Source organism: Pelobates fuscus, chromosome 2 (assembly GCF_036172605.1).
Source record: "Pelobates fuscus isolate aPelFus1 chromosome 2, aPelFus1.pri, whole genome shotgun sequence".
In the NCBI taxonomy this organism is placed as follows: Eukaryota; Metazoa; Chordata; class Amphibia; order Anura; family Pelobatidae; genus Pelobates; species Pelobates fuscus.
This window is the reverse complement of record NC_086318.1, coordinates 296,904,676-296,932,254: the sequence shown is the minus strand read 5'-3', so window position 1 is coordinate 296,932,254 and position 27,579 is coordinate 296,904,676. Positions and strand designations below refer to the sequence as shown.

Genomic DNA, 27,579 nt, shown 5'->3' with positions numbered 1-27,579 from the left:
GTAGACACAGCACAATTTTTAGTTTATAACAAAGAAAAGGAACAAGAAAGGAATACGACTGGAGAAAGAACATTTTAGTTTTAGAGTAAGTGGGTTGTGTGGCCAGAGTTGGGCTGATAATTTCATGCAATAAATTCCTAATAATTCATGCAACTAAAATGTAATCTAGAACAAGAACAATATATTTTATGTCACACGGACTGATTTCTAAACACAGTTATTATAGTTGAAAGACACATTGCTGTATTATTGCTGTAAAGCTCTGTTATACACTCAGACAGACCAACAACCTGGAACTCCTAATAAAAAGGGATATCAGGATAAAAAAGAGAGACATAGAAATTTGGGCCCAACATAGGGACTCTCCCTCCTAATTAGGGACACTTGGTAAGTATGCCGTCTCTCAGTGCCCAGTTGAAGGGTTAATAGTCTCCATGGTGAATGCATGTTATGTACCAGGACACTTATAACAAGTTTATCTCAGGCTATATTTGGTGCAGGTCCCATAGGAAGAGCGCAGCACATGTCACCAGCACCCCCTCCCTCACTCTGCCTTCCGCAGCTTCTGATTGGTCGGCCACAAACCCCGCTGGGTTCCAATGCAGGCCCGGGCTCCAGTAAAGACCCTGCCTTCCACCTGTCCCTCCACGTGAGGTCGCGAGCTGTTGTGCAAAGCCGAGCCGTGATTGGACGCCAGGCCAGATACTTAGTCGATGGGCGGGGCCGATTTCAGGTTGTTCGTACTGATTTTCTTTCCCCCCGATCTTCTCTCGCGCATGCGCGCTGGGCGGCCTGTCTGTGAGAGTGTGTTCTCTTCAGGCCCTGGTAGCACCCGGGGGACAATGAAGCAGAATTCGAGCGTGCCGGCCTTCCTGAGCAAGCTGTGGACCCTGGTGGAGGACTCGGACACCAACGAGTTCATCACGTGGAGCCAGGTAGGGCTGAGGCGGGTGCCGTATTGTGCCAGCTGGGGATGGGCACGGCGCTGGAGTATTTCCTGGCCGTGGCATGCTGCTGGGCCCTGTGTGTGTGTGCTTTGTGCCCGCCGGCTCCTTCCTTGAGGCCTCCCTGCGGGTACCAGCTCCATCTCAGCAGGGAATAACCGGCCCAGGCCCTCATTCATTCCCAGTCTTGGATCCCTGTCTTCAGCAATGTTACAGACTGGACCTGCTTCCTACTGCAATCACGTTATATACTTTATATGGGTTTGACTGTTGGCAGATCCATAAATATCCAGCAACAAGTGAGGATTTGTTCTGTTTAAACACTTAGCAGTGCTCCTTTTTATGGGGTACAGGTGTGTGGAAGTGCAGGATGATTAAACCTGAAATAAAAGTAAAGAGAGGTATGTGCTGCTACCCCCAAATAAGGAAAAAAAATATAGCAATTTAGTTAGTTGATAAAAACTAATTGGAATACGTATATGAAATGTCACAAAAGCAGCAGGAAACCTATATTACTCACTCCACCATGGCAGTAAATATGCTCCCAAGTTCTCGGTGCCAGCATCAAGGCTCTTCCATTCTCACAAAAATAGCAATACCGCAATCAAAAGAGCGTAATGAAAAGAAGAGAGATCTGGAGAACGAGTATGCTTGTAGTTCAGATTTATTACAATATTGTTAACAGAGCATGGCCACCATAATAAGCGGCAGTTACAAGAGTTGTAACTAATCTCTGCACTAAGCATCAACAAAGAGAAGGAGAGGGGGATACAGAAAAAACAACAACAAAATGCATTTCACGTCACTACTGGATGCATTCTCAAGACCTGAGCCTAAAATGGGCTCCCAAAAGACACAAATAATAGGTGCTGCTGAAATCATTGAAGTTAATATAACCACAAATATGGACTGATGCAAACACACACAAGAAAAGATAAACCGTTTAAAAAAAGCATTTCACATCTTTAAATATAATTTTACATGTCTGAACTAAACCCTGATTTCATATAAGTCTACTACTGTGACAAAGTTCCCCAATATTGGTGGATTACAGCCTTTTTTTCACTTTTCATTTTCAAAAAGGAACACTATAGGCCTAGGGTCATGAACATGTATTCCTATAGTGTTTAACTATTTAGCCCAACTTGTCTCCCTAAATATAGCTAAATCTTACTTTTATTCCAGTCTGCTTCTCTGTGATTCTCTCAGCCAATTACAATGCTTTCACACAGGAAAGCACTGGATTGGCTTACACTGTCAAAATGGCAGATCGGGGGCAGAGCCAGCACAAGTCAAACATAGCCCTGGCAAATCAGTAGCTCCTCATCGAGATGCATTGAATCAATACATCTCTGCGAGGAAAGTTCAGTGTCTCCATACGGATGCACCTCCAGTAGATATCTGAGGAGTGACCAGTGGAGGCATCACTAGGATGTAATGTAAACCCTGTCTTTTCTCTGAAAAAACAATATTAACTGCAAAAAGCCTGAAGGAAATGATTTATGCTTACACAAATACAATAAGCTGTATTTGTTCTGGTGACTATAGTGAATGAAGTGGTCTGGATACAATGTCCCTGTCCTTATAACCCTGCTATTATAAATATTGCAGTTGGTTAGAAACTGCAATGTTTACATTGCAGGGCTAAGTCCACCTCCAGTGGCTGCCATCCTGACAGCCATTACAAGTGCTTCTGTTGCACTGAATAGAATTCAATCACGTGAGGTGGAAGCTCCATAGTATAGCATTGATTTAGTGCTTTCCTATGGGGGTAGCTTGAATACATGCATGGCACTCGTCACACATGCCTGTTAGGTCCACAGTGTACCTCTGAGAGGTATGGCCTTCTCCACGATGATAAAACCTTAAACACCTCGGAGGTGCACTGGGTACCTAATAGATTACAGGAAGCCAGCCTAGCGGTAAATATTTTGGAGAAAAAGATGCCACTTGCTTCACAATATGATGTTAAAAATCCCATCCCCTCCTTATGGCTGAAAAATGAACGCTTAGATTTAAAAAAAAAAAAAGTGTGTGTGTGTGTGTGAGAGAGATAATGTTTCTTGGTATAGAAGTTTACCGCTGCTTTATTGAAGCAAGAAACATATGGATGAACCTTTCAGTCTCCGAATGGGACTTTTATCAAAATGAAATAAACGTGCGTAATGCTGTTTAAATAGACCGCCAGACAATTGAGGGTGATTGAGTCTGCGGATGCATTAAAACTGAGGGTGACAGAGATCCATGGAGATGGCATTAAAGAAGATCGAGGGTGGATGAAAGTGGGCAGCCACTAAGAAAATAGATGCAAACCTCTCTAACAAAGGAAACTTTCCTTGGGTATTCTCTATGGAACACTGTGCTTCATGAAGATAACTTTCATCCTTAAATGTTATGTTTTTTTTAAATTTTATTAATTATTATTATTATAAATTATTAGTTTTACAATACATGATAGATAAAAGGAAAGTATATAAAGTTTTACATATATATTTTGCGAAAGTAGCTGTGACCATGGTTTTCTGTTTAAAATGTTACACTGATGTGTGGAGAACTGCTCCCAATGATTTAACACTGAGATTATCTTATATATATATATCTGTGTAAATTGTTTTATTTTGCATTGGGTAGCATCACTGACGACTCTTATATCTTATTTTTATTTCAGAATGGACAGAGTTTTCTTGTTCTGGACGAGCAACGGTTTGCTAAAGAGATTCTCCCCAAATATTTCAAACACAACAACATGGCAAGCTTTGTAAGGCAGCTAAACATGTGTAAGGTTATTTTTTATTTATATATATATATATATATATATATATATATATTTATAATTTTGGATGCTTTCATTTTATATGTAATACTTTACTATGCACATGTTGTATGTAGGCTCATGAGGTTATGCATACGAGTATCACATGATGTTTAATAAATTATCTTTCCTCCTGTCTGTCTTTCCAGACGGTTTCCGTAAGGTAGTACATGCAGATTCTGGAATTGTGAAGCAGGAGAGAGATGGGCCAGTGGAATTTCAACATCCATTCTTTGTCCAAGGTCAGGACGAGTTATTGGAGAACATAAAGAGAAAGGTTAGTTTATTTATGGGAAAAGTGCATACATCACTGTATTGTAAAAGGCTATAGTACATGGCAATGATAGTAGGTGAAGTTGAGCTTGATTTTTCTTCTTCATGGAAGTAATTGCTCTAATGTAGTATCCCATAACATCAGACTCTAAAACTTGCCTGACGTTCCAGATGCAGCTTTATATGAAATTTAATTTAACAAAATATGCTAGCTGTTTTTCTAAAATATGTACATAGACAAGTTTTCCCCATAATAGTTTCTCTCTTTACACCTTTGCCATTTTTGACTGTTGCCCATTATGCCAACTCCTTCCATAGATGAATACTAGTTGTCCAAGGATTGACTAAAAACGTGAAATTGCACACAAAGACTCCTTGTACCTAATTACTCAAAAGGTTGGCTGTTATGATGCTTAGTGTCCCTTTTAAACACCATAACTAATATATTTCAGGGCAATGAGTTTGTTGGTGGCAACCATGGTTTAGGATGTCATTTCCATTCCGCCTTTCAGTGCTGTCATGGTTGGACATAATTGATATCGCTAATTCTTCTTTGTCCATGTGTTTGAAGAAGGGTGGTCTCAAAATGAGAGGGAGAGTCCAGCTTTGTGTAATGCCAAAAAACAAACAAACCACCAAATGCATAGGGTGTCACTATTAGATTATTCAAAATTTACCATAGGTAGGTAAAAATTTTTTCCTTGCAAAATATATATTACAAGGCTTAACAATAATATTATTTCTACACTTTTTAAAAAGCATACATGTGGTTTTGAGAAAAGCTGTATTACCAATGTATTTTTATTTGTGTTGATTTCAGATTTTATTTTATTTTTTTGCCATCTTAGGTGTCTTCTACAAGACCTGAAGAAGTAAAAGTAAGACAGGAAGACATTACTAAAATCTTAAGTAGTGCTGCTAAGGTGCAGGTCAAACAAGACACCATTGATTCAAGGCTATTTACTTTAAAAAGGTAATGCATTTGGAATTTTTATTTAACTCAGACTATTGGGGCTGAGGGTGATGCTTTGCAAGTGGGACTTAAAAATCCATCCCTCATTATGTCTAGTATGCCTTGGGCAATCCCCTTTTAGCAGGTGTAGTACAGTAAGAGGGGGAGAGCAAAGTTTCAGAGAGGCCAGGTAATTGAGGGAATTAAAAATAAAGATGAATGAAAGCTGATTTGACAAGGCTACAGACAGAGCTAATATTCCAAAGGTCCCAGTGAAAAGAGGGAGCACAAGTGGAATGTGTGTAATGTTGAAGGGTTGCTAGGGGAAATAGGAAGAAAGGAAGCAGGCCCAGGGTTAGTGAAGATGTGCTCCGCTTGCAGGAGCAATAGAGTTAAAGGAGATGGAAGTGAGATATAAAGGTGCAGGCAGGGGACTGATGTCTAGGGGAGAAGAGAAGGTGTGACTGTAGAAGAGAAGAACAAGCGTGCGGAGTATTGGAGATGGTAAATGAAATAATACGTTTTTTTTTGTTTTTTTTAAACCGTGACAACACGGAAGTAGGAGAATAAAGTGGACAACATTTTAGATGTGTGGTGAAGGAGAATATCTAAAATGAATGTGGAGCCTGTGATGCAGTGAGGCATGCCTGATAGCTTAATAAAGGTCTATGGTTGGGACTAATAACTACTGCTCAGGATCTGATCGGGAACAGATTCACCTGTTGAAAAGTGTGTTTATATATGTAAAATGAAAACCCCCAAAAAAACTTTTCAAAGAAAGAGTGGCAGTACTGCCCAAAGTCATGTTAGAATTGTATCCGCTTTATAGAAAGGAAAAAGATGGTCAGGCAAGTATTAGAGGGCGAGTGTCATAAAATGGGACCGGGTTAATGGTCCAGAAAGCAATGACATGGAACTGGAAATAACTTTCTGACAATCTGTAACTTTCCTAAAAAATGTAATAGGTGAATTCATTACTTAGTTCTTGAATTTCAAACTGAAGTTTGTCTTTTTTGTTTCAGAGAAAATGAAGCATTGTGGAGAGAAATTTCAGATCTTCGTACCAAGCATAACAATCAGCAACAAGTTATTCGAAAGGTATATGATTTCTTCACAAGGTGTTTTTTTTTTTTTTTTTTTAATTCTTTAAATTTTTTTTATTATAAATACTAAACTCTTTCTAGCTTTGCTTCTTTGATCTAAAAATGTAAACCCCCTGGTCTATTCAAGATATGTTGAAGAACCTTGACGAGGCGCGGGGGGATTCTGTCAACCTTTGTATTTAGGCACCTCCTCATAGTACTTCTTGAGCAACCTGTTATTTGCTAAATCTGATTTTAAATCTGTCTGCACTGCTTCTTACTGTTTATATCCTCCCACCTTAGTGGATTACCTGAAACGCTTCTCCCAAAGAAGGGGGTATCCCTAAATTGATTAGTTAAACAAGAAAGGGAAGAAACAAGGAGTCTGGGAAAACCGAAAACCTTGAAAGGGAGAAACAGAAATAATGATGTAAAAATAACCTATATTAAATACGAAGGGTAAAGTTAGCAATAAATTTAAAAATGTGTACCCAAAAACCTAAGCGAGATCGAGGTCCTAAGAGACTATAATAACAGTCCCATTATAAATAGGGTAGCAATAAGCCTCCACTGAGTGGAAAGGACAGAGAAAGTGACTGGTATCTCCTGTCCTATTGTGTTTTATACCCCACCTCCTATAGACTGTAAGCTAGTCAACCAGAAAAATCTTACTGTACAATCCATCCCTAGATACTTCGGCACCGTGGTAAACCACTAGTGCCTACCTAAACCATCTAGCCCTAGGGTCACTAGTAACATAACCATCAAAGAAAACAACAACGTGCTACCCATAGTGATAAAAACACACTCAAAGTGAGCTATAACAGTGGTGTATAGAAATGCCTCTGCAGTCTCACTGCTCAGTTCTCTGCGGTTTATGAGTTAAATCGTTTTGTTTAGATAGCCCTAGTCACTCCACCCTGCAAGTAACTGCACATCATTTCTAAACACTCCCTCAAAAGTGAGATCCAATGTTTAAACTTCCTTTATTGCAAGTTCTGTTTAATTTAAAGTGTATCTTCTGCTCTGTTAATGGCTTGCTAGGAGGCCTTGCAGGAGCCTTCTGTATGTAATTGAAGTTCAATATACAGAGTAGGAGATAAAATCTTCTAAAGTAAGTTAAAGGGACTATAGGGTCAGGAATACAAATGTGTACACATTTTAAACTCCCTATCTGGACCCTTTTACCCCCCTAAATATAGTACAATCTTACCTTATTTCCATTGCTGTGCTGGGTCTGCTGGCCCTCTATAAGATCATCTGATTGAAAGAACAGAGATTTACTCTGCAATTTCCTTGGAAGAGCCTGTAGTGGCTGTCTGAATGACAACAGCTAGAAGCAATTGAACCCTGCAATATGGGGACTGTTTTCAGCTTCAGGACAGCTGCATTGATTACCCATAACCTGTGAGAGAGATTTTGACCAGAATATAACTCCTTTGTAACAAAATCTATTGAGGAGAACACGCTTTAGTGGTGACAATCATTGTTTGCTCTTCGTACGTGTGCACACCATAATTGCGGATAATATAGAGAGCATGGGTAGTCTCTCCCTGTATGGGATAGGCATAAGGCTATCCTAGACTTAAGATAAGGCCAGGGACTAATGAAAGTATTTCGAAATATTGGGCAGACTAGAGGAGTCTAATGGTTCTTATCTGCCGTCACATTCTATGTTTCAATATTGCAAAATGTTGGCAATATTCATAATAAAGGCATTACACCACTTTTTTGTATGTGCATTTGCTTAATCAGATTCTGTTTATTGTTCAAACTTTTTTGAAGGTCATATCCCATTTATCAGGGTCAAGTAGTTCAGTAGTATAGATAATTTAGTAGTTCACAGATGTTACAACTGTAGGCTTTGGGAGCACTTCCGATTTTGCAATCCCCAATTCCTTGTGTAATTTGCTTTGTAAAATTTGCTATGCAAAGTTCCGCAGACTTTTTATTTCATGGTGACTTGTTTTATGTCTCTGCAGATAGTGCAATTCATTGTGACATTAGTACAGAATAACAGACTAGTCAGTCTGAAGAGAAAACAGTAAGCATTTTTTTTTTATTCTGTTAATTAAAAGGGAACTATCACAAAAGAATGGTAGTATTAATATGATGGAGGTAAAACTGTTCTTTGACCAAGTGGTTTATTATTATTTTTTTTTTTTTAAGCAAACCCTATCAATAGGATAATTGTAACACATTTAATGTGATCATGTTTTTGTGATACTTCCCATTTAATTATAAATACTACCTCCTAAATGTCATCTCACCTCTCTTCTGTTTCTTTCCAGGCCATTGCTACTCAACACAAACAGTTCTCCAAAATCCACGCTTTTAAAGCCATTAGTTAAAGAGACGGTAGAAGATAAACATGTAAGGTTACTCAAACTAAAAATGTCCACATTTAATATCTTAAACATTCATTGTTGTAGTGATTCTAATTTCTATAAAACCAAAGTATCATGTATTGTGTGGGATTGTTTTTGTTTTTTTTGGTAGCATAATCTGCACCCCATGTTTAGTTTTGTAGCAGGGTTATTCATAAAAATGTGAATTGTTGGGAATTCAAAATATTTCCATCTTTAGCCTAAAATAGTTGAAGTAAAAAACGTTTACTTGGAGATTTTTTTCCAATTTGGAGATTTTGGCCTAAAATGTGAATTAAAGGGACCTATAGTCTCCAAAACAACATCAGCTTAATGAAGGAGTTTTGGTGTATAGACCATGCCTGTGCAGCCTCACTGCTCAATTCTCTGCCATTTAGGAGTTTACTTTGTTTATGTAGTCCTTGTTACACCTGCCTGCATTTGACTTGCACAGACTTCCTAAACACTTCCTGTCAAGAGTCCACTAATGTTTACACTTCATTTACTACAGATTCAGTTTAATGTAGATTTTCTTGTCTCCTGCTCTGTTAGTATCTTGCTAGACCCTGCAGGCGCCCCATGTATGTTATTAAAGTTCATTAATTAAATTAAAGTTCAGCCAGGGGAGGTGTGGCAACGGCAGCATAAACAAAGCAATTTAACTCCTAAATGGCAGTTGATTGAGCAGTGAAACTTCAGAGATCTGATCTATACTCAAAAACTGCTTCATTAAGCTAAAGTTGTTTTGGTGACTATAGTGTCCCTTTAACTTTGAAATTCTGCCAATCCGTACTTTAGTGAATAACTCTAACAATTACTCACAAACACAAAGCTCTTATTCAGTTATAGATTTAAAGGAAAGACTGATCATTATTGTTGCGTTTTCTGTTGATATTTTTTTAATAATAATGTGATCTCTTTGCAGGTTCCTCTTAGAACAGAAGGCCTGAAAAGAGGAGACATTTCTGAGGACATTGTCATCTATGATATCACTGATAATATGATGGAGGAGGAGGAGGGAGCAGAGGTGACTGAAGCAAGTACTCTGGCTACTCCAGAAAAATCTGACGACATTGCTTCAGACACACTAAAGTTAGTAATATAGGTTTCCAAATAATAAAGCCTGTTTAATAAATCTATATTTTATACAAACTGTGCAGAATTAATTTGATCTTGCTTAGCTGCACGCCCTCCCCATTTTCTTGGTGTTTTTCAAAGCTGGATGCCAAACTTGTCGATGGGAATTTAAATCTCATTGACACTTGCGAATCAAAGGGTATTTTTTGTGCAGCTCAAGAGTAAATTTAAAGATCAGCAGCAGAAGGTGGCATGTGTGAAATATTCTGTCTTGATGAACTAAAGCTTATTTTTCAAGTTATATTAATATGTAAATATCTTGGTAATCTTGTAGATTTTAGTGTTAGAAATTGTAACTTTTTTTTTTATTTCGTGTTTCTTTATTAGTGACAGGCTCTCCCCTGAAATTGTCATAGTGGAAGATGACAGCGAGAATGAAGATGTTCCAGTTGTGCAAGAAAATAGGTTTGCAGAGGTGATCGGTCCCTTGAGCCCCATTGGTGAAGACATTTCGAGCCCCATGATGTCCACTGCAGTGCAGCTTAACAGCCAGTCCTCTCTATCTTCAGAAGATCCTGTAACAATGATGGATACCATACTCAATGAAAGTGGTGTTATTTCTCAGAATATTAATCTACTTGGAAAGTAAGCAGTCCACTTACGTGTGTGTGCGTGTTTTATTTTTTAATTTTATAGTATATGTTGGTGGTTGTTTGGTTGTTATTTTAACAGTAGTATACTTAGAGATGTAGAGCTGAAAAAATGCTGATGGGTGGGTATATAGAAGTAAAGATCAAGTTAACATTCTAAGTTGTGTGTTTTTTATTTTTTATTTTTACAACTTTTTTTCCCAGTATTCTTATTGTTTTCCCTTCTTTTTCAGAGTTGAACTGTTGGATTATTTAGACAGCATTGATTGCACCTTAGACGACTTCAAAGCTTTACTGTCTGGGCGTCAGTTCAGCATAGACCGGGATTTGCTGGTAGATGTAAGAAACTATTTATCAAAATTTCCACTTCTTTTTTTGTTATGTAAACATTTTATATCAGAAGCTTAATATTCAGCACCATTAATAAAATCAACTACCTGTTGATTTACCATTTACTATATGCGGAAAAAACTTGGATTTCAGGAAGCAGCTGTGTTGTCTAAGCATTTCAGTGGTGTACTCTTTGTATTCTATAACCATCTGCCAAGGGTTTGCATCTGTTTATCAGCAGTTGTCCATTGCGACAGATGCATTTTGAGACACATCATATTACTATGCAAGCATAGATTAGCTTGACACTCCGCTTCATTCATATTTTCTTTATAAAAGTCGTAGCAGTACAATATAAACTGTCATAACATGCTATGAGGAAGCCTGTTCAAGTTAGAGAAGAACTGTATGGTGTGCAAGATCTTGTATTTTTCTAAATCTCTACAGCTCGACACGTAGAACTAGTTTTAAGATGAACATATGCTGCTTGGAGGTGATTGGGAGCGGACCTTTGCACTCTCCATTTGATTGTGGGTGTGAACACTGATATTTTCCTATTACTAATTACTGTGGATATTACCTATTTATAAAAACTATTAACTTATTTATCTGACCATTAATTAAGTGATGCTCCTCCTTGCTGCAGCTTTCAGTCTGTGCAGAGAAATGTATTTTTATTTATTTATAAAATATTTTACCAGGATGGATACATTGATATTTCTCTTGTTTTCAAGTATGTCCTGGGTACACAAAACATTGCATTGTTACAATAGGATACAATATTAAAAAAATACTATATGTATTATAAACTAGGGATCAACTAATTATTGGTTTTACCGATATCATCGGGCGATATTCTGTATTTTCGGCAATGTCGGTATCCGCCAATAGAGATACCGATAATACGTACCAGGACCGCTGGGCCCATTACAAGCCCGGCGGGCCGCAGCAAGCTGTTGCTTACCTTACCAGCAGCTCCCTGTGTAAATCTTGCGAGTCCCGCGGCCGCAGAGTGTTGCCACGGGTTACCATGGCAACGCTCCGCATGGCACCCTGGCTGCGAGATTTACACAGGGAGTTGAAGGGAGCTGCTGGGAAGGTAACAGCTTGCTGCGGGCCCCCACTGCTCAGTACATGCCACTGGACCATTAGTTCACAGATTATCGGTAACTACTCTAAAAAATAATATCGGTCAATCCCTATTATAAACACATAGCTGGTAATAAATATATTCAACCATGACCTGTGATGAGGTATATTGCCAAGATTTTAGATTGAATGAAGATATGATGTTACTCTACTCTTGCACTTCTTTACAGAAGCCTACAAGGCTTACTGCTACGGTGTACAGACATGTTAAATCTGCATATACCCATATTGTGCAAGAGGTTTGGGAATGTGATTCATTAGATTCTTTCCAAATATAACATATATGCTGGTTACTTGAATATGCTTAAAGTGCTTTTTCTATGATATATGGTCTAAAATTAAAATTCTATACAAATTATTCTGAGCTTTGCTAAGGAATTGTAAATCATTCTGTACTGTATAATAACAAATTATATATACCCTGAGCAGTTCTGTAGCAGGTGAATTAAAAAATATTGTCTATTCTTCCTTTATCTTAAATATTTTCCCAAAATAGCAGTCTGCACATCCCGTTGCTATATTTGATGTGCTAGCTGTGTGTACTGGGTTAAAAAGAAATTGTTTTGAAAAATATTTTAAAACGAGCAATCGAAGTATTGCTTTATGTTAAAAAAAAAAAAAAAAACAGTATTGGTTAAAGCGGCACTGTCATGCCGAACTTACCTTTCCTCAATCTCTTCCTCTTCTCCCCCTCTCTCGGGATCTGTTATTCTTTTCTTCCTGTCTTCTTTAGTTTTCTTTAAAATCATAAGACAAAGTAGGGACTCTGTCTTATGGAGGATTCCTCCGCTTGACCAGCTCTGACCAGCGGAGGAGCAAAGTGTGCTTCATTTCCGCTGGTCAGACCAATTTTCCCATGATCCCTAGCTTTCCTCCCAGTTCCCACAATGCTTCCTGTCAGTATTGCCGAACGTCCTGTCACTTAGACAGAACGCCGGCAAAACTGCCGAATTGCATCCTAACAGAATTTGGTCTTTCAGCCAAATTTACTAACACTAAGTAAAAATGACTTGGTATTAGTAAATAATATGCCCCTACTCGCTATACCGCGAGTAGGGGCATGTCTAGTAAGCAGTGAGCAGCCTGTGGCTGCTCACTGTAAAAATAAAATAAAAATAAAAAAATATTGCCCCCCCACCCCTAAACGACGGGTGGGGGCTGTAAAGTAAAATAAGGGAAGGAGACATATTGTTCCCCCCACCCCTGAGCGGCGGGTGGGGGCCATAATGGTAATAAGGGGGGGGGGGACCTACTGTCCTCCCCCCCCGGCCCCCACCCCTGGCCGGCGGGTGGGGGCCATAATGGTAATAAGAGGGGGGGGGGACCTACTGTCCTCCCGGCCCCCACCCCTGGGCGGCGGGTGGGGGCCATAATAGTGGGGGGACCTACTGTCCTCCCCCCCCCCCGGCCCCCACCCCTGGGCGGCGGGTGGGGGCCATTATAGTAGTGGGGGGGTGGACCTACTGTCCTCCCCCCCGGCCCCCACCCCTGGCCGGCGGGTGGGGACCATAATGGTAATAAGAGGGGGGGGACCTACTGTCCTCCCCCCCCCGGCCCCCACCCCTGGCCGGCGGGTAGGGGCCATAATGGTAATAAGAGGGGGGGGGACCTACTGTCCTCCCGGCCCCCACCCCTGGGCGGCGGGTGGGGGCCATAATAGTGGGGGGACCTACTGTCCTCCCCCCCCCCCCCCGGCCCCCACCCCTGGGCGGCGGGTGGGGGCCATTATAGTAGTAGGGGGGGTGGACCTACTGTCCTCCCCCCCGGCCCCCACCCCTGGCCGGCGGGTGGGGACCATAATGGTAATAAGAGGGGGGGGACCTACTGTCCTCCCCCCCCCCGGCCCCCACCCCTGGGCGGCGGGTGGGGGCCATCATAGTAATAAGGGGGGGGGACTTACTGCCCCCCCGGCCCCCACCCCTGGGCGGCGGGTGGGGGCACTAAGTAAATTCCCCCCCATCAAGGTGACTAGGGGTGCCCAAGCCCCTAGTCACCCACCCCCCACCCAAATAAAAAATGCCCCTACCTACCCCCTTCACCCTAAAAAATAGTGAGGGGGGAATAAAATTGCTAACCTGTAAAGTAAAATTAAACTTACCATTCGACGTCTTCTTTTTTCTAAAATCTTCATTTTTCAGCCCCAAAAAAGGCCAAATAAAAAACCATCATAGCCGTCGAACTAAAAATAAAATAAAAAACCTGACGAAAAAGAAAAAACCCGAGCGCATAAAAAAATAATCCATCTTCACCCATGGAGGGCTCCGCGCAGAGGGGCAAGGCTTATAAAGCCTTGCCCCGCCCTGCAATTAGCCTAAGAACACTCTGATTGGTGGGTTTAAGCCAATCAGAGTGCTCTTTGTCATTTTACAAGCGTGGGAAAGTTCTTTGGAATTTTCCCACGCTTGTAAAATGACACAGAGCACTGTGATTGGATGGCTTGAAATCCATCCAATCACAGTGCTCTGTCATTTTACAAGCGTGGGAAAGTTCTTTGGAATTTTCCCACGCTTGTAAAATGACACAGAGCACTGTGATTGGATGGATTTCAAGCCATCCAATCACAGTGCTCTGTGTCATTTTACAAGCGTGGGAAAATTCCAAAGAACTTTCCCACGCTTGTAAAATGACAGAGCACTCTGATTGGCTTAAACCCACCAATCAGAGTGTTCTTAGGCTAATTGCAGGGCGGGGCAAGGCTTTATAAGCCTTGCCCCGCTCTGCGGAGCTCAGTCTGAGCGGAGCCCTCCATGGGTGAAGATGGATTATTTTTTTGTGCGCTCTGGTTTTTTCTTTTTCGTCTGGTTTTTTTTTGCGCTCGGGTTTTTTATTTTATTTTTAGTTCGACGGCTATGATGGTTTTTTATTTGGCCTTTTTTGGGGCTGAAAATGAAGATTTTAGAAAAAAGAAGACGTCGAATGGTAAGTTTAATTTTACTTTACAGGTTAGCAATTTTATTCCCCCCTCACAATTTTTTAGGGTGAGGGGGGTAGGTAGGGGCATTTTTTATTTGGGTGGGGGGTGGGTGACTAGGGGCTTGGGCACCCCTAGTCACCTTGATGGGGGGGGGGAATTTACTTAGTGCCCCCACCCGCCGCCCAGGGGTGGGGGTGGGCGGAGGACAGTAGGTCCCCCCCATTATCGTTATGGCCCCCACCCACCGCCCAGGGGTGGGGGCCGGGGGGGAGGACAGTAGGTCCCCCCCCCCCTTTTACCATTAGGGCCCCCACCCGCCGCCCAGGGGTGGGGGCCGGGGGCTGGAGGACAGTAGGTCCCCCCCCCCCCCCCCTTATTACTATTATGGCCCCCACCCGCCGCCCAGGGGTGGGGGCCGGGGGGTGGAGGACAGTAGGTCCCCCCCCCCTATTACTATTATGGCCACCGCCCAGGGGTAGGGGCCGGGGGTTGGAGGACAGTAGGTCCCCCGTCCCTCCCTTATTACCTTTTTTTTTTTTTTTTTTTTTTTTTTACAGTGAGCAGCCACAGGCTGCTCACTGTTTAGTGGACATGCCCCTACTCGCGATATAGCGAGTAGGGGCATTGGGGAGATTTGAATCTCCCTTGTGCTATTATGGGGGTCATATTGACCCCCATAGAGTGAGGAGGGGACCTGGGGGGCTTATGAAGTGGTGGGGAGCACTGCTCCCTGCCGCTTCTGTCTTTACATATTGCAAGGAGGGAGCTGCACGCCGGTAGCTCCCTCCTTGTAATAAACCGAACAAACAAACGAACACTGATACACAGTGTTGGTTTGTTCGTCTGATTTTTTTTCTATTCATTCATTCGTCTGTCTGATGAATGAATGAATGAATGAATGAATGAATAGGTGAAATTCCCGTTCGCATGTCCAGGTGTTTCACTGGGCATGTGCGGGAATCTCCCAGTCTGTGTAGTGTGGGTAGATGACGTGTCCCACAGGGACTTCACCTACCCACACAAAGATGGCGGCGCCCTGAATATAGATCGGGGCAGAAAATAAAGAATAAAAAATAGGTAATGTGGGGGGCATAGGAGCATTTGGGGGTGACTAGGGGGTCGATTGGATGTAGTTGAGGCGGGAGGGGGGTTAAAAAAAAAAACTGAATTCGGCATGACAGTGCCGCTTTAAGCATTTACAGCAATTGAGATAGTCAGTCAGATTTTGTTTTCTTCTAATGCTCATTGAGAAGAAAAGTTGTTTCACACCTTTATGATATCCTGTAGATGCCAGTATTCTTTTCCATGAGTTATATTACTCCAACAGTTGAAGTTGTTAAATTGTTATATCTGCAAGTGCATGTTGGCAAGCAAAAACATCCATTCTTAGCAAGCTTAGATACCTGACCGCGTTCTCTTTGTGAAATGACATGATATATTCCTTCATTAGCTCAAGTGTGTTTTTTTTTTTTTAACTTCAAATAATGCCCAAAAGTAAATTGCATATTATTCTAGTCTAGGTGAATAAATAATGACCGGAGGCATTCACATACTGAACAATGCATTAAAAAAAAAAAAAAAAGCAGCATTCCTATAGTAACTAAAGAATCAATAGAAAAATTACATATAGTTCAAAAGGCATATCCCCATGAGTAACCTCCTTTCTCCTAAAAAAAAAAACAAAAACAACCAAAAACAGAAGTATAAAGACAAACCTGGAAAGCGAAAAGTGTTGAATAATGAAACTGTCTTCCTATATTGAAACTCAGTTCAGAGGATCAAGATAATCCAGTAGAGATCACACTAGAAAAGAAACGGTCATAGTATTGTGAAATAACGTGTAATTGTAATGCACATACTAAAACAAAAAAGTAAACATGAATATATGCACTCAAAAGATGTTGTTGAGAAACTGCAATGTTTACATTGAAGGGTTTAACCCCTTAAGGACGGCGGGCGTTATATGCTGGTCTTAAACTGGTCCTAAACGCCGGTGGGCAGCATAGAACGTCCTTGGTGTCCTATGTACTTACCCGGTTGGGGGCGGGGGAGGGGGGGGGGGGGGGGAGAGAAATCACCTGGCATCCCAGGGAGTCCCCCTGCTTCCATTCCTGCCCTTCTGGGCCACTCCCCTTGCTGCCTGTAATTGGTAAAAAAAAAAAAAAAAGTTAATACACAGTTTAAAATATAATATATGCTTAGATCGTATATGTGTGTATATATGTATGATCTAAGTGTGTGTGTGTGTATATACACTGTATTGTGTATTTTAATATTAATATATATTATTAAAATGCATGCACAATGATATTAATTAAATATATGTATGTGTGTGTGTGTATGTGTGTGTGTATATATATATATATATATATATATATATATATATATATATCTCTTCAAATGTCCCGCACTCAATGCACCGGTCTTGTGCTTGCCTCGGTGCTGCCTCAGCCGTAAATATAAACCAATGGTAAAGAGTGCACTCAGGAGGACTTCGTAAGAAAAGTATAATCAGTTTATTTCACAACTGTGCTAATATACAAAAACAGTCAGGTCGACGTTTCAGTCCCCGAAGGACTTTTTGATATATAGCCATCTCTCTCAAAATACACGTAGAACTAAATAATATATATATATCTATATACATAAGTGTATATGTAGGCAATGTTGTGCTATGGGGAAGGCTTAATGTGCATTAGGTCCTCCCCAATAGTGGAAGAGGAGCATGGCGACACTGGAATATGGTAAATGTAAAACAAAAAGTGTTTTTTACTTTTATTTTATCCTTTTTTGACACTGGTGGCGATGCGCGGATCTAGATGGCACTAATGTGCTAGGAATACACTATAGTATTCCTTTAACTTTAGTTAAAAAAAAAAAAAACGGGTTTCCACTGCTGCACAGACTTAAGCATATAAATGCATTTTTGTGTGTTTGTATGAACTCATTACTTATCATGCAACATACGCAGAATGGAATTGCCTCCTTTGCAAATTTTTCATTTGCTTACTGTTCTCACATTTTCCTTTTTCAGATATTCAGCAGTAATATGCAAAGTTCTACTGACTTTCTTAATGGCTCAAAGGTATGCATCTCTAAATGGATACAACCTCTGTTGCTTTATTTAGAGTAGTTTTAGGTGGGATCAGTGAAGTGTATTTCTTCTATTCACTATCTAGAATAGTGAAGAATCTTAACAACCTTATTTGCATATACATACTTTCTACCACCCTTACATTTGGTTACCTATCATGTAGTGACTGTTGCATGGCTGCAAGTACCCATTCTTTTTGCAAGATATATTTTATTATATGGTAATGTCCCAGAAAATCTTCTATAGAGAGTCAAAATAAACCCAAAATTATTCTCTATTAATGTAATTGAGTGTGCCAAATATTGTAGAGATTTCCATATATGAATGCAGAAATTCAGTTATTAGTCTGAGTATTGTCTTCCCTTCATTACTGCACTTCGTTCTGTTCCTTTCTGTAGAATACAACTCCAAATTTGATCTTGGCCACTTTACAGCTTTGACATGTCATTTCATCCGAAGTATACTGGGCTTTAATGCTGTATTGACACATCTTAATGTTTTGATGTGAGCAGGGATAAATTCCTGCTCACACACAATATGGACAAAAGTATTGGGATACCTGACAATGACCTTGGATTTTAAATACATAGACATTAATATGTAATTGGTTCTTCCTTTGCAGCTATAACACCTTCCACGCTTCTGGGAAGGCTTTCTACAAGATTTTGAACTTTTTATGGGAATTTTTGCCCATTCATGTAGTACAGCATTTGTGAGGTCACATACTGTTGTTGAATGAGAAGCCCTGGCTCGCAATCTGTTCCAGTACATCCCAAAGGTGTTTGATGGGGTTGAGGTCAGGGCTCTGTCTGTTCCGGTCACGTTATTCCACACTAAACTCATCAGACCATGTCTTATATGGACCTTGTTTTGTGCACTGGGGCACAGCACTGCTGGAATAGAAAAGGACCTTTCCAAACTGTTCTCACAAAGTTGGAATCATAGCATTACCCAAGATTTCCCTTTCACTGGAATTAAGGGGCCCAATCCTGATAAACAGCCACATACCATTATTCATCCTCCACCAAACTTTACAGTTGGTGCAGTCAGGCAGGTAATGTTCTTGGCATCCGCCAAACTCAATAATACCACTTAAAGCTGACTGGAATATCTAGCAGGAATGAAACTTCACCGACTGACTTATTGCAAAGGTGGCATCCTTTCACAGTACCATGTTTGAATTAATTGAGCTCTTCAGGACAACACATATTTTTCACAATTGTTTGTAAATGCAGACTTAATGGCTTGATTTTATACACCTGTAGCAATGGGTGTGATTGGAACCCATGAATTCAATATTTGCGCTGTCCCAATAATTTTGTCCAGTGTGTGTATGTGTGTATGGTATATATGTATGGAGGGGGAGGGGGAATTATGCAAAATTCTGTTCATGCGTACAGTAAAAAAAAGGAAATGTGTGCGCTTGTCAGTTGATTAAGTGCATGTCACAGCTGCAGTGTTTCTTTCTTTGTACTGCCTTGTTCTTTCATCGTTTAGAATTTTTTTTCTAAAACTCTGCACTCTTGATCGCCCTGAACACATGTTCCTAGAGAAGAGCCATGCTAACAGATCTTTAGCCATAAAATATGCTGCCTGAACAGATGCCAAAAAACTGGCAAACCCTTCAGAGACAAATCCTACTTGCAAATAAAAAGGAAAAACCCAAAAAGGATATCTTACACAAAGACAGCCAAAAGGGTAAAAACCCAGTCCAATCTCAGCAGTAGTATGGTAGCCAAAATAACAAAACTTTATTGAAATCTATTTAAAAAACTTGGGAAAAACAGTGATAGACAGAATCACATAAGGAGGAACATGTATGGTAGAAAAACGGCTCGACATAAGCCCAATAACAAAAGAAGCCCTCACAGAAGAAAGAGAGGGCAAGGGAGACAGTATGTACCACCATACATAGCTCAGGGTACAGAGGCAGTAAGAGAAATCAAGGAAAAGGAGAGAAACACTCCCAACTGGTACCTTCTCACTGTGCTAACCCACTATCTCCTATGTAACACCTTCGTGGGTGTTCTAATCTGGAAACTGTCTAAACATCTGAAGCCCCAGTTACGAAAAAAACACTAAGAAACCAAAAGTGCAGAAGTGCTCAAAGCAAAGTGCTTTAAAACAAGGTTAAACCCGACGCGCGTTTCGGCGTGACCGCACGCATTGTGAAGATGGATAAAATATATTTTATTATAGTCTAATATGTATGAAATTTTTTTTGCAATTTTAAAATATTTTTTTACTTCTGTAACAAAGCACTGCAGTGATGAGGTAAATGCGTTTTGATTCTGCAGTTATGCGTACAAGGGTACATACATGTCCCACTATTTTTGGAAGAAAGAAAATATTAACCCATAAAAAAAACTTTTTGTTCAGCTGACTTTTTTTTTTTTCTTGTTGTATCCTTAAAAATGCAGAGCATACCTTTGCTAGAAGATCTGGTGTAAGTTGTGGTAAATTTGAATGTTTTACCTCATACTTGAGAGTTGGGCAAAACCCATTTTATCATGGTACCGTGTTTCCCCGAAAATACACCCTACCCCGAAAATAAGCCCTAGCTGGATTATTGGGGTGGGCTGCAATATAAGCCCTACCCCGAAAATAAGACCTAGGCAATCTACCGGTACGGAGGTCCTCTTCTCTCCTCCCGGCTGATGTCTGCTGCTGCTTCCTCCTGTGCGCGCGTCAGCCAGGGATCTTGGCTCTTCTTTTTCCTCCTCTCCTCCCGTGGACATCTGCGCCCCCTCCCTCTTTAGTGCACGGAGCGGGCTGACGTCATCACAGCCGAACTTCTTCTTCTACCGGTACGGTAATCATCAAAAAAGAATAAAGCTGTTTGTTTTTTGTTTTATGCAGTCTTAGTGTTGTCTTCCAATTTCCTAATTCATTTGTTTATTTCTTTCTCTCTTCTTCTTTATTTATTTCATCTTCCATGTTATCTCTACTCTCTTGATTTTTATCTATATTCTTTTATCTATTTATTTTTACTGGTATTTACCGTATTATTATTCCCCCCCCCCCTTTTTTTTTTTTCATTCATCCTTTCCTATTGCACTTAAAGGTACAAGACATCTTATATAGGGTACCAACCTGTCTCCATCTGGTATATAAAAATTATTATACTCTTTATTTATACATTATAGCCAGTAGTCACCAGCCAGCTCCTGGACCCACACACCTAATCTCATTATCTATACCGTATTGAAATTTAGAGTGTTTTTACCCTTCTTCCACATAGGTTTTTAATGAATCCCTATTGATTCCAGTTTTTTGAGCAGCTGAGTGCCAGTCTATCTCCCTCTCCTCTGTGTGCTACATTAGGTACACCAGAATATCTTACACCGTTGCCGTTATGTATGCACTGAACCACAGTACCAGAATTGATTATCAAAAAAACGGAGAATGTAAAGGGGAAAAAAAAACGGATGAGTGCAAAGAGAGAGAGCTATTCTGTCGAGTACAAGAAAGGAATCGTGGAAGACTCCCACGTCAAGAATCTGACCACTTTCTGCAAAGAAATGAAGTTAGATCTCTGAATGGTCCGAAAATGGCGAGCAGAGTATGGTAACCTCAGTCAAAAGGTGGACGAGGGTAATGCTAAGAAGCGCAAGTGTGGATCAGGTCGCCAGCCATTATATCTTGAGCTGGAAGATGTCATCTGTGAATGGATTGCTGACAAGAGAGTAAAGGCTTTGGTTGTGCGCAGGGCTCATATTCAAGCATTTGCCCTTGAAATGGCACCACAATTCGACATATCCACAGAAGATTTCAAAGCATCACACCACTGGCTGGATGGCTTCCTTAAGCGATATGAACTGTCTCTAAGAAGATCGACAACACTGTTCAAGCTGGAAGATAATGAAGTTGTTAAACGTGCACTTGCATTCAAGTTCTTTATTGATGGCATAGACTTTTCTAAATACCAACTCTCCAACATGATTGCGATGGATGAAACTGCAGTGTATATGGGCCAAGGATCTCAAATGACAATTGATCAGAGGGGAGCCTCCTCAATCTACGTTCCCTCCACTGGTTATGAAAGTGCACGTGTTACTTGTGTTTTGGCAATTCGTCTGGATGGAACAAAAGCCACACCTCTAATTATCGCAAAGGGCAATAAAGATAAGATTGAACGCGTTTCAGGCGTTTATGTTCTTGAAACAGAAAAAGCCTGGTGCACACAAGCAGTTATAAGAAAGTGGATCGATTTTAATGCTGCCACTTCTGAGAGGTGGCCAAAGAGGTCTGCTAGCCTGGGATTCAGCCAGCACTCACCGCGCAAAAGACATGAAGAACTTCCTTGCAGAGAGAAGAATAGATCAAGTAATGATTCCCGCAGGAATGACTGCTTATCTCCAAACTCTTGATATTGCAATAAACAAACCATTCAAGGACCATTTGCGCACGGAAATCAATGAATACACTGAAAATAGATTGGTCAGAAATCAGCGTGGACATTTTGTGAAACCTAAACTGCTAGAGGTCGTGACATGGGTGAAGAATTCATGGGATAAAATCACCGACAGCTGTGTTGCCAAAGCACTACGAGCAGGCTACATGGACAAGAAGTACTCGTTTAAGGAGAGCTATATTGCTTTACATGAGAGATTAGTCCCAACGGTTCAAAAGGAAATGGAGATGCAATAAATGCAGGCTGGCAATCAGGGTTTGGAGAGTTATGATGATATTCCAGAAGAAGATGACATGATTGTAATTGAATAAATGTTGTTTACAGTAGGGAGAGCTACTGTACCATATATTGCTGTAGATTAGAGATTAGAAACAATGGTTCAAAGGAAAATGAAGATGACTGTACCGGTATTTGAAGAAATGTTGTTCAATGTACATACCGGTACCGTAAATAAATAAGCCCTACCCTGAAAAAAAAAGCCCTAGTGTGTTTTTTGTGACTAAAATTAATATAAGACCCGGTCTTATTTTCGGAGAAACAATGTAGTACTAGCCTGCCACTTGTTATAAAGGGATAACATTAAAACAAAAACATTCGGTTACATCCCTTACAATTACAGTTTTGTATTATGTTTGCACACCAACAAGAGTATAAACCTGTAACTTGTTTTTGGAGTCCATTAGTTTTAATTCATAAATGTATATTTGTTTTCTTTGAACATAGCTGGAAAACAAAGGCATCGAGTCCCTGAAAAGCAGTGGTGCCACACCAGAAGGCAGTAATGCTGATAGCCGGAAATCTGGTAAGTCCCCAGTGTATGACGAACATTTTGGAATCTGTTGCTATAATATTCAATGTGGAATGTACAGAAAGATATTATGACAGATGCAGAACATATGCCATAATAGCCTACCAATTTAGATGTACTTGCAGTTCTATTGAGAAGAGGTTATTTTGACATTATTTATTTTCGTGGTGCTTGGGAAACACAATGTCAGTAACAACACAGATATATCCACATATGAGTGTGCGGCGGGTTTTCTAGCCGTCAGGTTGTTGACAACAGCATATGGTCAAGTAGGTGCCCAAGATATCTAACCCAAGCCATTACACCTAGAGGTTCATTAGCAGAGGTTGAGTATCCATACGCATATGCCAAGTGAACATGGACAAAACTGAACCGAAAAGCAAATGCAAGAGTGACAGAATCCAAAACATAGGATTGAGCAAATAACTGTGCGCAAATTAATAGCAATGAATACCCAATGTTGGCGCAAGAATGCTGAGGCCTCAGACACAGTTAAATTTATGTACAGTTACATTTTGGATCACTAGTAGGGATCTAGATACTCCTCTATAGCCAATACCGGATGAGCATAATTGTGTCGGAAAGACCTGTGCCATTGTAAGGTAGTTTTGGTTGAGTCCTGATAAACAGCCAATTGAGAGTGCTTAAATAACTGTGTTTTGCCCGGCCGGGCGGCCAAAAGTTGCCCTTTGTACTGGGATGAGGTGCAGTGAAGACTAATGTCCTGTGGGGCGGGTTTGTGTTGGCCTGACAGTCTATATGCCCTGTCCATGGTGAATCCTCTAGCTACACGTGCAGGAGGGGGCTGGATGGGTAGCAAATGTGCCACAAGGCATCATAGGTAGTGAGGGAATCACTCTGCCAAAATTGCAGCCGGTATGTTGTGGATCTTAATATGGTTACACCTATGATGATGTCCGAGGACTGTCCTTTATGAGTTGAATATCGGTTGGGTGTACTGGAGCTTAGAAAAGTGGTTAGTTAAATACAGAAGTATTGGGGTTTGTAAAGGAAGATCTGCTCTGTTTCCAACTTTCTTTTTACAGTTCATAAATTTTTGGTTTATAAATGAAAAGCAGGTTAATAAGAAATGTATTATTGAGGAGTAGGATTCTTGACTTGAGTATTTTACTGTTGCATTAAAAGAAGCATAAAACTCACTGTCGTGTAAATGAAAAATAAAATATGTGATGCTCCTCTACAGATCAACAACTTGTGCAATACACAAGTTTCCCACTTTTGGCACTTCTTGATGGTGACTCTGGAGGATACAACACAGAAGCACAGACTGACAAGTTTCATGACATGGACCAGTTTCTAGAGTCTAGCTTGGATTCAGAACCGACACAAAGTAAATTGGTGCGCCTGGAACCTTTGACGGAAGCAGAAGCCCAGGAGACCACTCTGTTCTATTTATGTGAACTTGCCCCAACACCTCTGGACAACGACATGCCACTTCTGGATTAATAAATGTTGGGACACTGCATAATTGTACATATTCATCAAAATGATGAACTATTTATTTGAGTATTGGTACTCCCATTTTTTTTTTCTTTGTCACTATGTGTTTGCAATTTTATAATATATATATATATATATATATATATTTTTTCTTTTTTTTTTCTTTACCCCTAGAATAAAATAAAGGAAAAAAAGCTAAACCTTCATTTTGTTTTAGTAAAAAGGCCAGATGTGGTTTTAACTAGTCTGAAAACCTGCACTTGTTCTTAATTTTTGCAACTAGTTATAAGAGGAAATGAGCTTATGTTATTTTTAATCTGTATATTTAACATTTGTATACCCATTCTCTTCTCTAAACAGAACTCCCTAAATCGTTCACTCTGACACTAGCAAAACTGCTCCTTATTAAAATTTAGTGACTCCCCTTATAACCCAATGTGGCAGCCAGTATATTATGAAAAGTGTGGTGTGCCTTCTTTTTTATTAGAACATCTGCGTGGCATCTTGGACAGGTGCTGCAAATGTAATTTACGCTTTATCACATGCTGGAATTTTACCTATTGACATTGATGAAACACAAAGAATATGTGAGCTAGGAGCATAAGAAGTGCCTGTCTTTAGTGTTCTTGTTGCACTGCAGTAAAAGTTTTTGTTTAGAGGGACCAACCATTGTTGTTCGTTGATACAATGTTCTTTTTTTTTTTTTTTTTTTTTTAAAAGCTCGATGCACTACTTACTGAAGGTGGCTTTATTCTGCCAGTGATGTGTTTTACTTAAATAAACATGGTCTGTCCTTTATAATGTCTAAAAGGTGTCTCGCATAACATCTCTACTTTAAATGTTTGCAGTTATTTAAAGACCAAATTTGTTTTAGCCTAAACTAAAAGCATTGATGACAAATCATAAGCTTGTGGTGTGGTTAGTGAAACAGTGAAAATGCTGCATATTTGCAACTTGCACTCTATCGCTGGAAGCCTCGGGGCCAATGCTGACTATATGTAGCCCAAGATGGCTGTGGTGTGTTTCCCAGCTAATGATGGTACCTCACCATTGGAGCAGTCCAGCAGTAATGATTGGATGCTTCACTGCATGATCACCCTACAAAACAAACTGGTGGCATGCCCTGTCAGTCAAAGCAATGTGATCACTGTGTTTGACACACAGTGATCATTCCTGGGAGCATGTCACTAACTAATGCATTGTTAGAGACAATGTACACTAAGGTTAGTGTTAAGAGTAAGAGTTGACACTGGTCAGTTTAGTGACAGGATCACTTACCCAAATAGTGGAGGCGTCTTGAAGATTAGAAAAAGAGATTGTAAAAATAATAGAAGGGAGAAAGAATAGCCACTGTAACAACTTAAACCTATTTAACACCCCATGCCTAGTTTTCCATTAATTACAGGTTAATTTTTTATTTTTATTGACGAAATGATTTGCAGAGCAAGTCTGTGTCTCTGTTCTCAGACCCTTTAACCCCTTAAGGACACATGACGTGTGGCATGTCATGATTCCCTTTTTATTCCAGAAGTTTGGTCCTTAAGGGGTTAAGCAGATGTATGCAGTGTACCATGTTAAAATTTTCAGACTAATTCAAGAACTAATTTCTCATCTTGACGACAAACTGTTTGATCTTCCAATCATGATGTAGCTTAATACTATGGAGTACTTTGAAAAAGGAGTTTAAAGGTCATATGATCGTAGTTTTGTGTCCCTGGCAGGAGACATTAGTTTGGCTGCCAAGGCAAGCTCAAAGACTGCCTTTCCCTTGCACCTCTTGGAGACTGTTGAAAAATACTGAGTTAGTGACCACAATGTGGTAATTTACTCATTTAGGGACAGTTTAGGCAGCAATCAGTGAACGGGGAGTCGCTGATTGACTGAAAGCATCCGCTGCCCGCTCTGACAGTCAGCTGCGCCACTGTCTGGGGGCACTCCATGCTTCCTGAAATTTCAGAAACTTGGTGATGGATGCAACTTTGGGGTTAAACAGTCTGTGAAGGCAAGAGTGCCCCCGGCACCATAACTACTACATTTAGATGCTCGGAGTGCCCCTTTAAGCATAAGTGTAATAAAGAGTGTCTATTGTACTTGTTTTACAGTGCATTCATAAAGGCTTAAAAAAAAAAAAAAAAAAAAAAATTATAAACATGACAACACTCAATGTTAAAGCGAAAACCAGATTTGATATTGCTAATATATTAAACAGAAAAAAATGAAATATCACATTAACAAAAGTATTCTCATCCTCTGCTGTTCTATGTTAATTTGCACCCGCTACAGCAGAAGAGGTTTCTGCTCCAGTACTCCCGCCCCACCACCTGCTCCCTAGACACAATTCCCTCGCATCTCATCCTTACTCTGTCTTCTCTTTCTCTACCTCTCACTAAAATTCTCAATCTCTCTCTCTCCTCTGGCATATTTCCATCGCCCATTAAACATGCAACCATAACCCCAATTCTAAAGAAACACAACCTTGATTCTAACTACCGTCCTATCTCTCCACTGCCTTTTGCATCCAAGATCCTTGAAAGAGTTGTGTATGTGAGATTGACAGACTTCCTCGAGTACAACTCTCTGCTAGATCTGCTTCAGTCTGGTTTCCACGCTAAGCACTCTGTGGAAACGGCACTGACCAAAGTATCCAATGATCTACTTGCTGCAAAATCTTGTGGTCACTACTCTATCCTAATTCTCCTTGACCTTTCTGCGGTTTTTGACACTGCTGATCATCAACAGCTTCTTCTCATCCCCTGCAATAATGATCTCCAAGATATTGCTCTTTCCCAGCGCTCCTTCTCTGGTTCTGCTTCTTCTCTCAAACTCCTCTGTTGGTGTCCCCCAAGGTTCAGTCCTTGGTCCCCTACTGTTCTCCATCTATACTGCCTCCTTTGGTTATTATTTTTTATATAACACCATCAGTGATGTACAATCAGTGATGTTAGCTCCTGATCTCTCCCTGTCTCTTCTGACTAGTGTCTCTGACTGCCTCTCTGCTATTTCTAACTGGATGGCTGCCCACTTCCTTACACTCAACTTGACCAAAACTGAAATTCTGGTCTTTCCTCCCTCAATTGTTGCTACTCCTGTGTCTGTCTCCCTCCAAGTCAACGGTGCTAACATCAGCTGCACCACGCAGGCTCGCTGCCTAGGTGTTCTCTTTGACTCCGAACTCTCCTTCACGCCTTGTATTCAGTCTATCGCCAAATCCTGTCGTTTCCATCTCAAAAACATTGCGTGCATCCGACCCTGC

The 27,579-nt window shown here is 40.5% G+C and overlaps 1 protein-coding gene across 2 annotated transcripts; it reads left to right on the top strand.

The window, feature by feature from the left end:
- The first annotated feature begins 762 nt into the window (after window positions 1-762).
- HSF2 (heat shock transcription factor 2) lies at window positions 763-25,136 on the top strand. 2 transcript variants are annotated; one of them, XM_063443461.1, is made up of 13 exons: window positions 763-935; window positions 3,613-3,721; window positions 3,906-4,033; window positions 4,878-5,002; window positions 6,004-6,079; window positions 8,046-8,107; window positions 8,355-8,436; window positions 9,355-9,521; window positions 9,894-10,151; window positions 10,390-10,495; window positions 17,584-17,634; window positions 22,781-22,859; window positions 24,070-25,136. In XM_063443461.1, exons 1-13 carry the CDS (start codon window positions 777-779, stop codon window positions 24,330-24,332), a joined length of 1,665 nt encoding a protein of 554 aa, XP_063299531.1. In that variant the 5' UTR covers window positions 763-776; the 3' UTR covers window positions 24,333-25,136. The 2 variants fall into 2 exon arrangements, with proteins under 2 accessions (XP_063299531.1, XP_063299532.1); XM_063443462.1 differs by lacking the exon at window positions 17,584-17,634.
- The last annotated feature ends 2,443 nt before the right edge of the window (window positions 25,137-27,579 follow it).

Bases quoted from the DNA above. Each gene is read 5' to 3' on its own strand.
- HSF2 (XM_063443461.1), top strand. From the start codon at position 777: ATGCGCGCTGGGCGGCCTGTCTGTGAGAGTGTGTTCTCTTCAGGCCCT. The intron at 6,080-8,045 runs GTATATGATTTC...ATGTCTCTGCAG, and splicing joins AGCAACAAGTTATTCGAAAG to ATAGTGCAATTCATTGTGAC. The intron at 8,437-9,354 runs GTAAGGTTACTC...ATCTCTTTGCAG, and splicing joins AGACGGTAGAAGATAAACAT to GTTCCTCTTAGAACAGAAGG.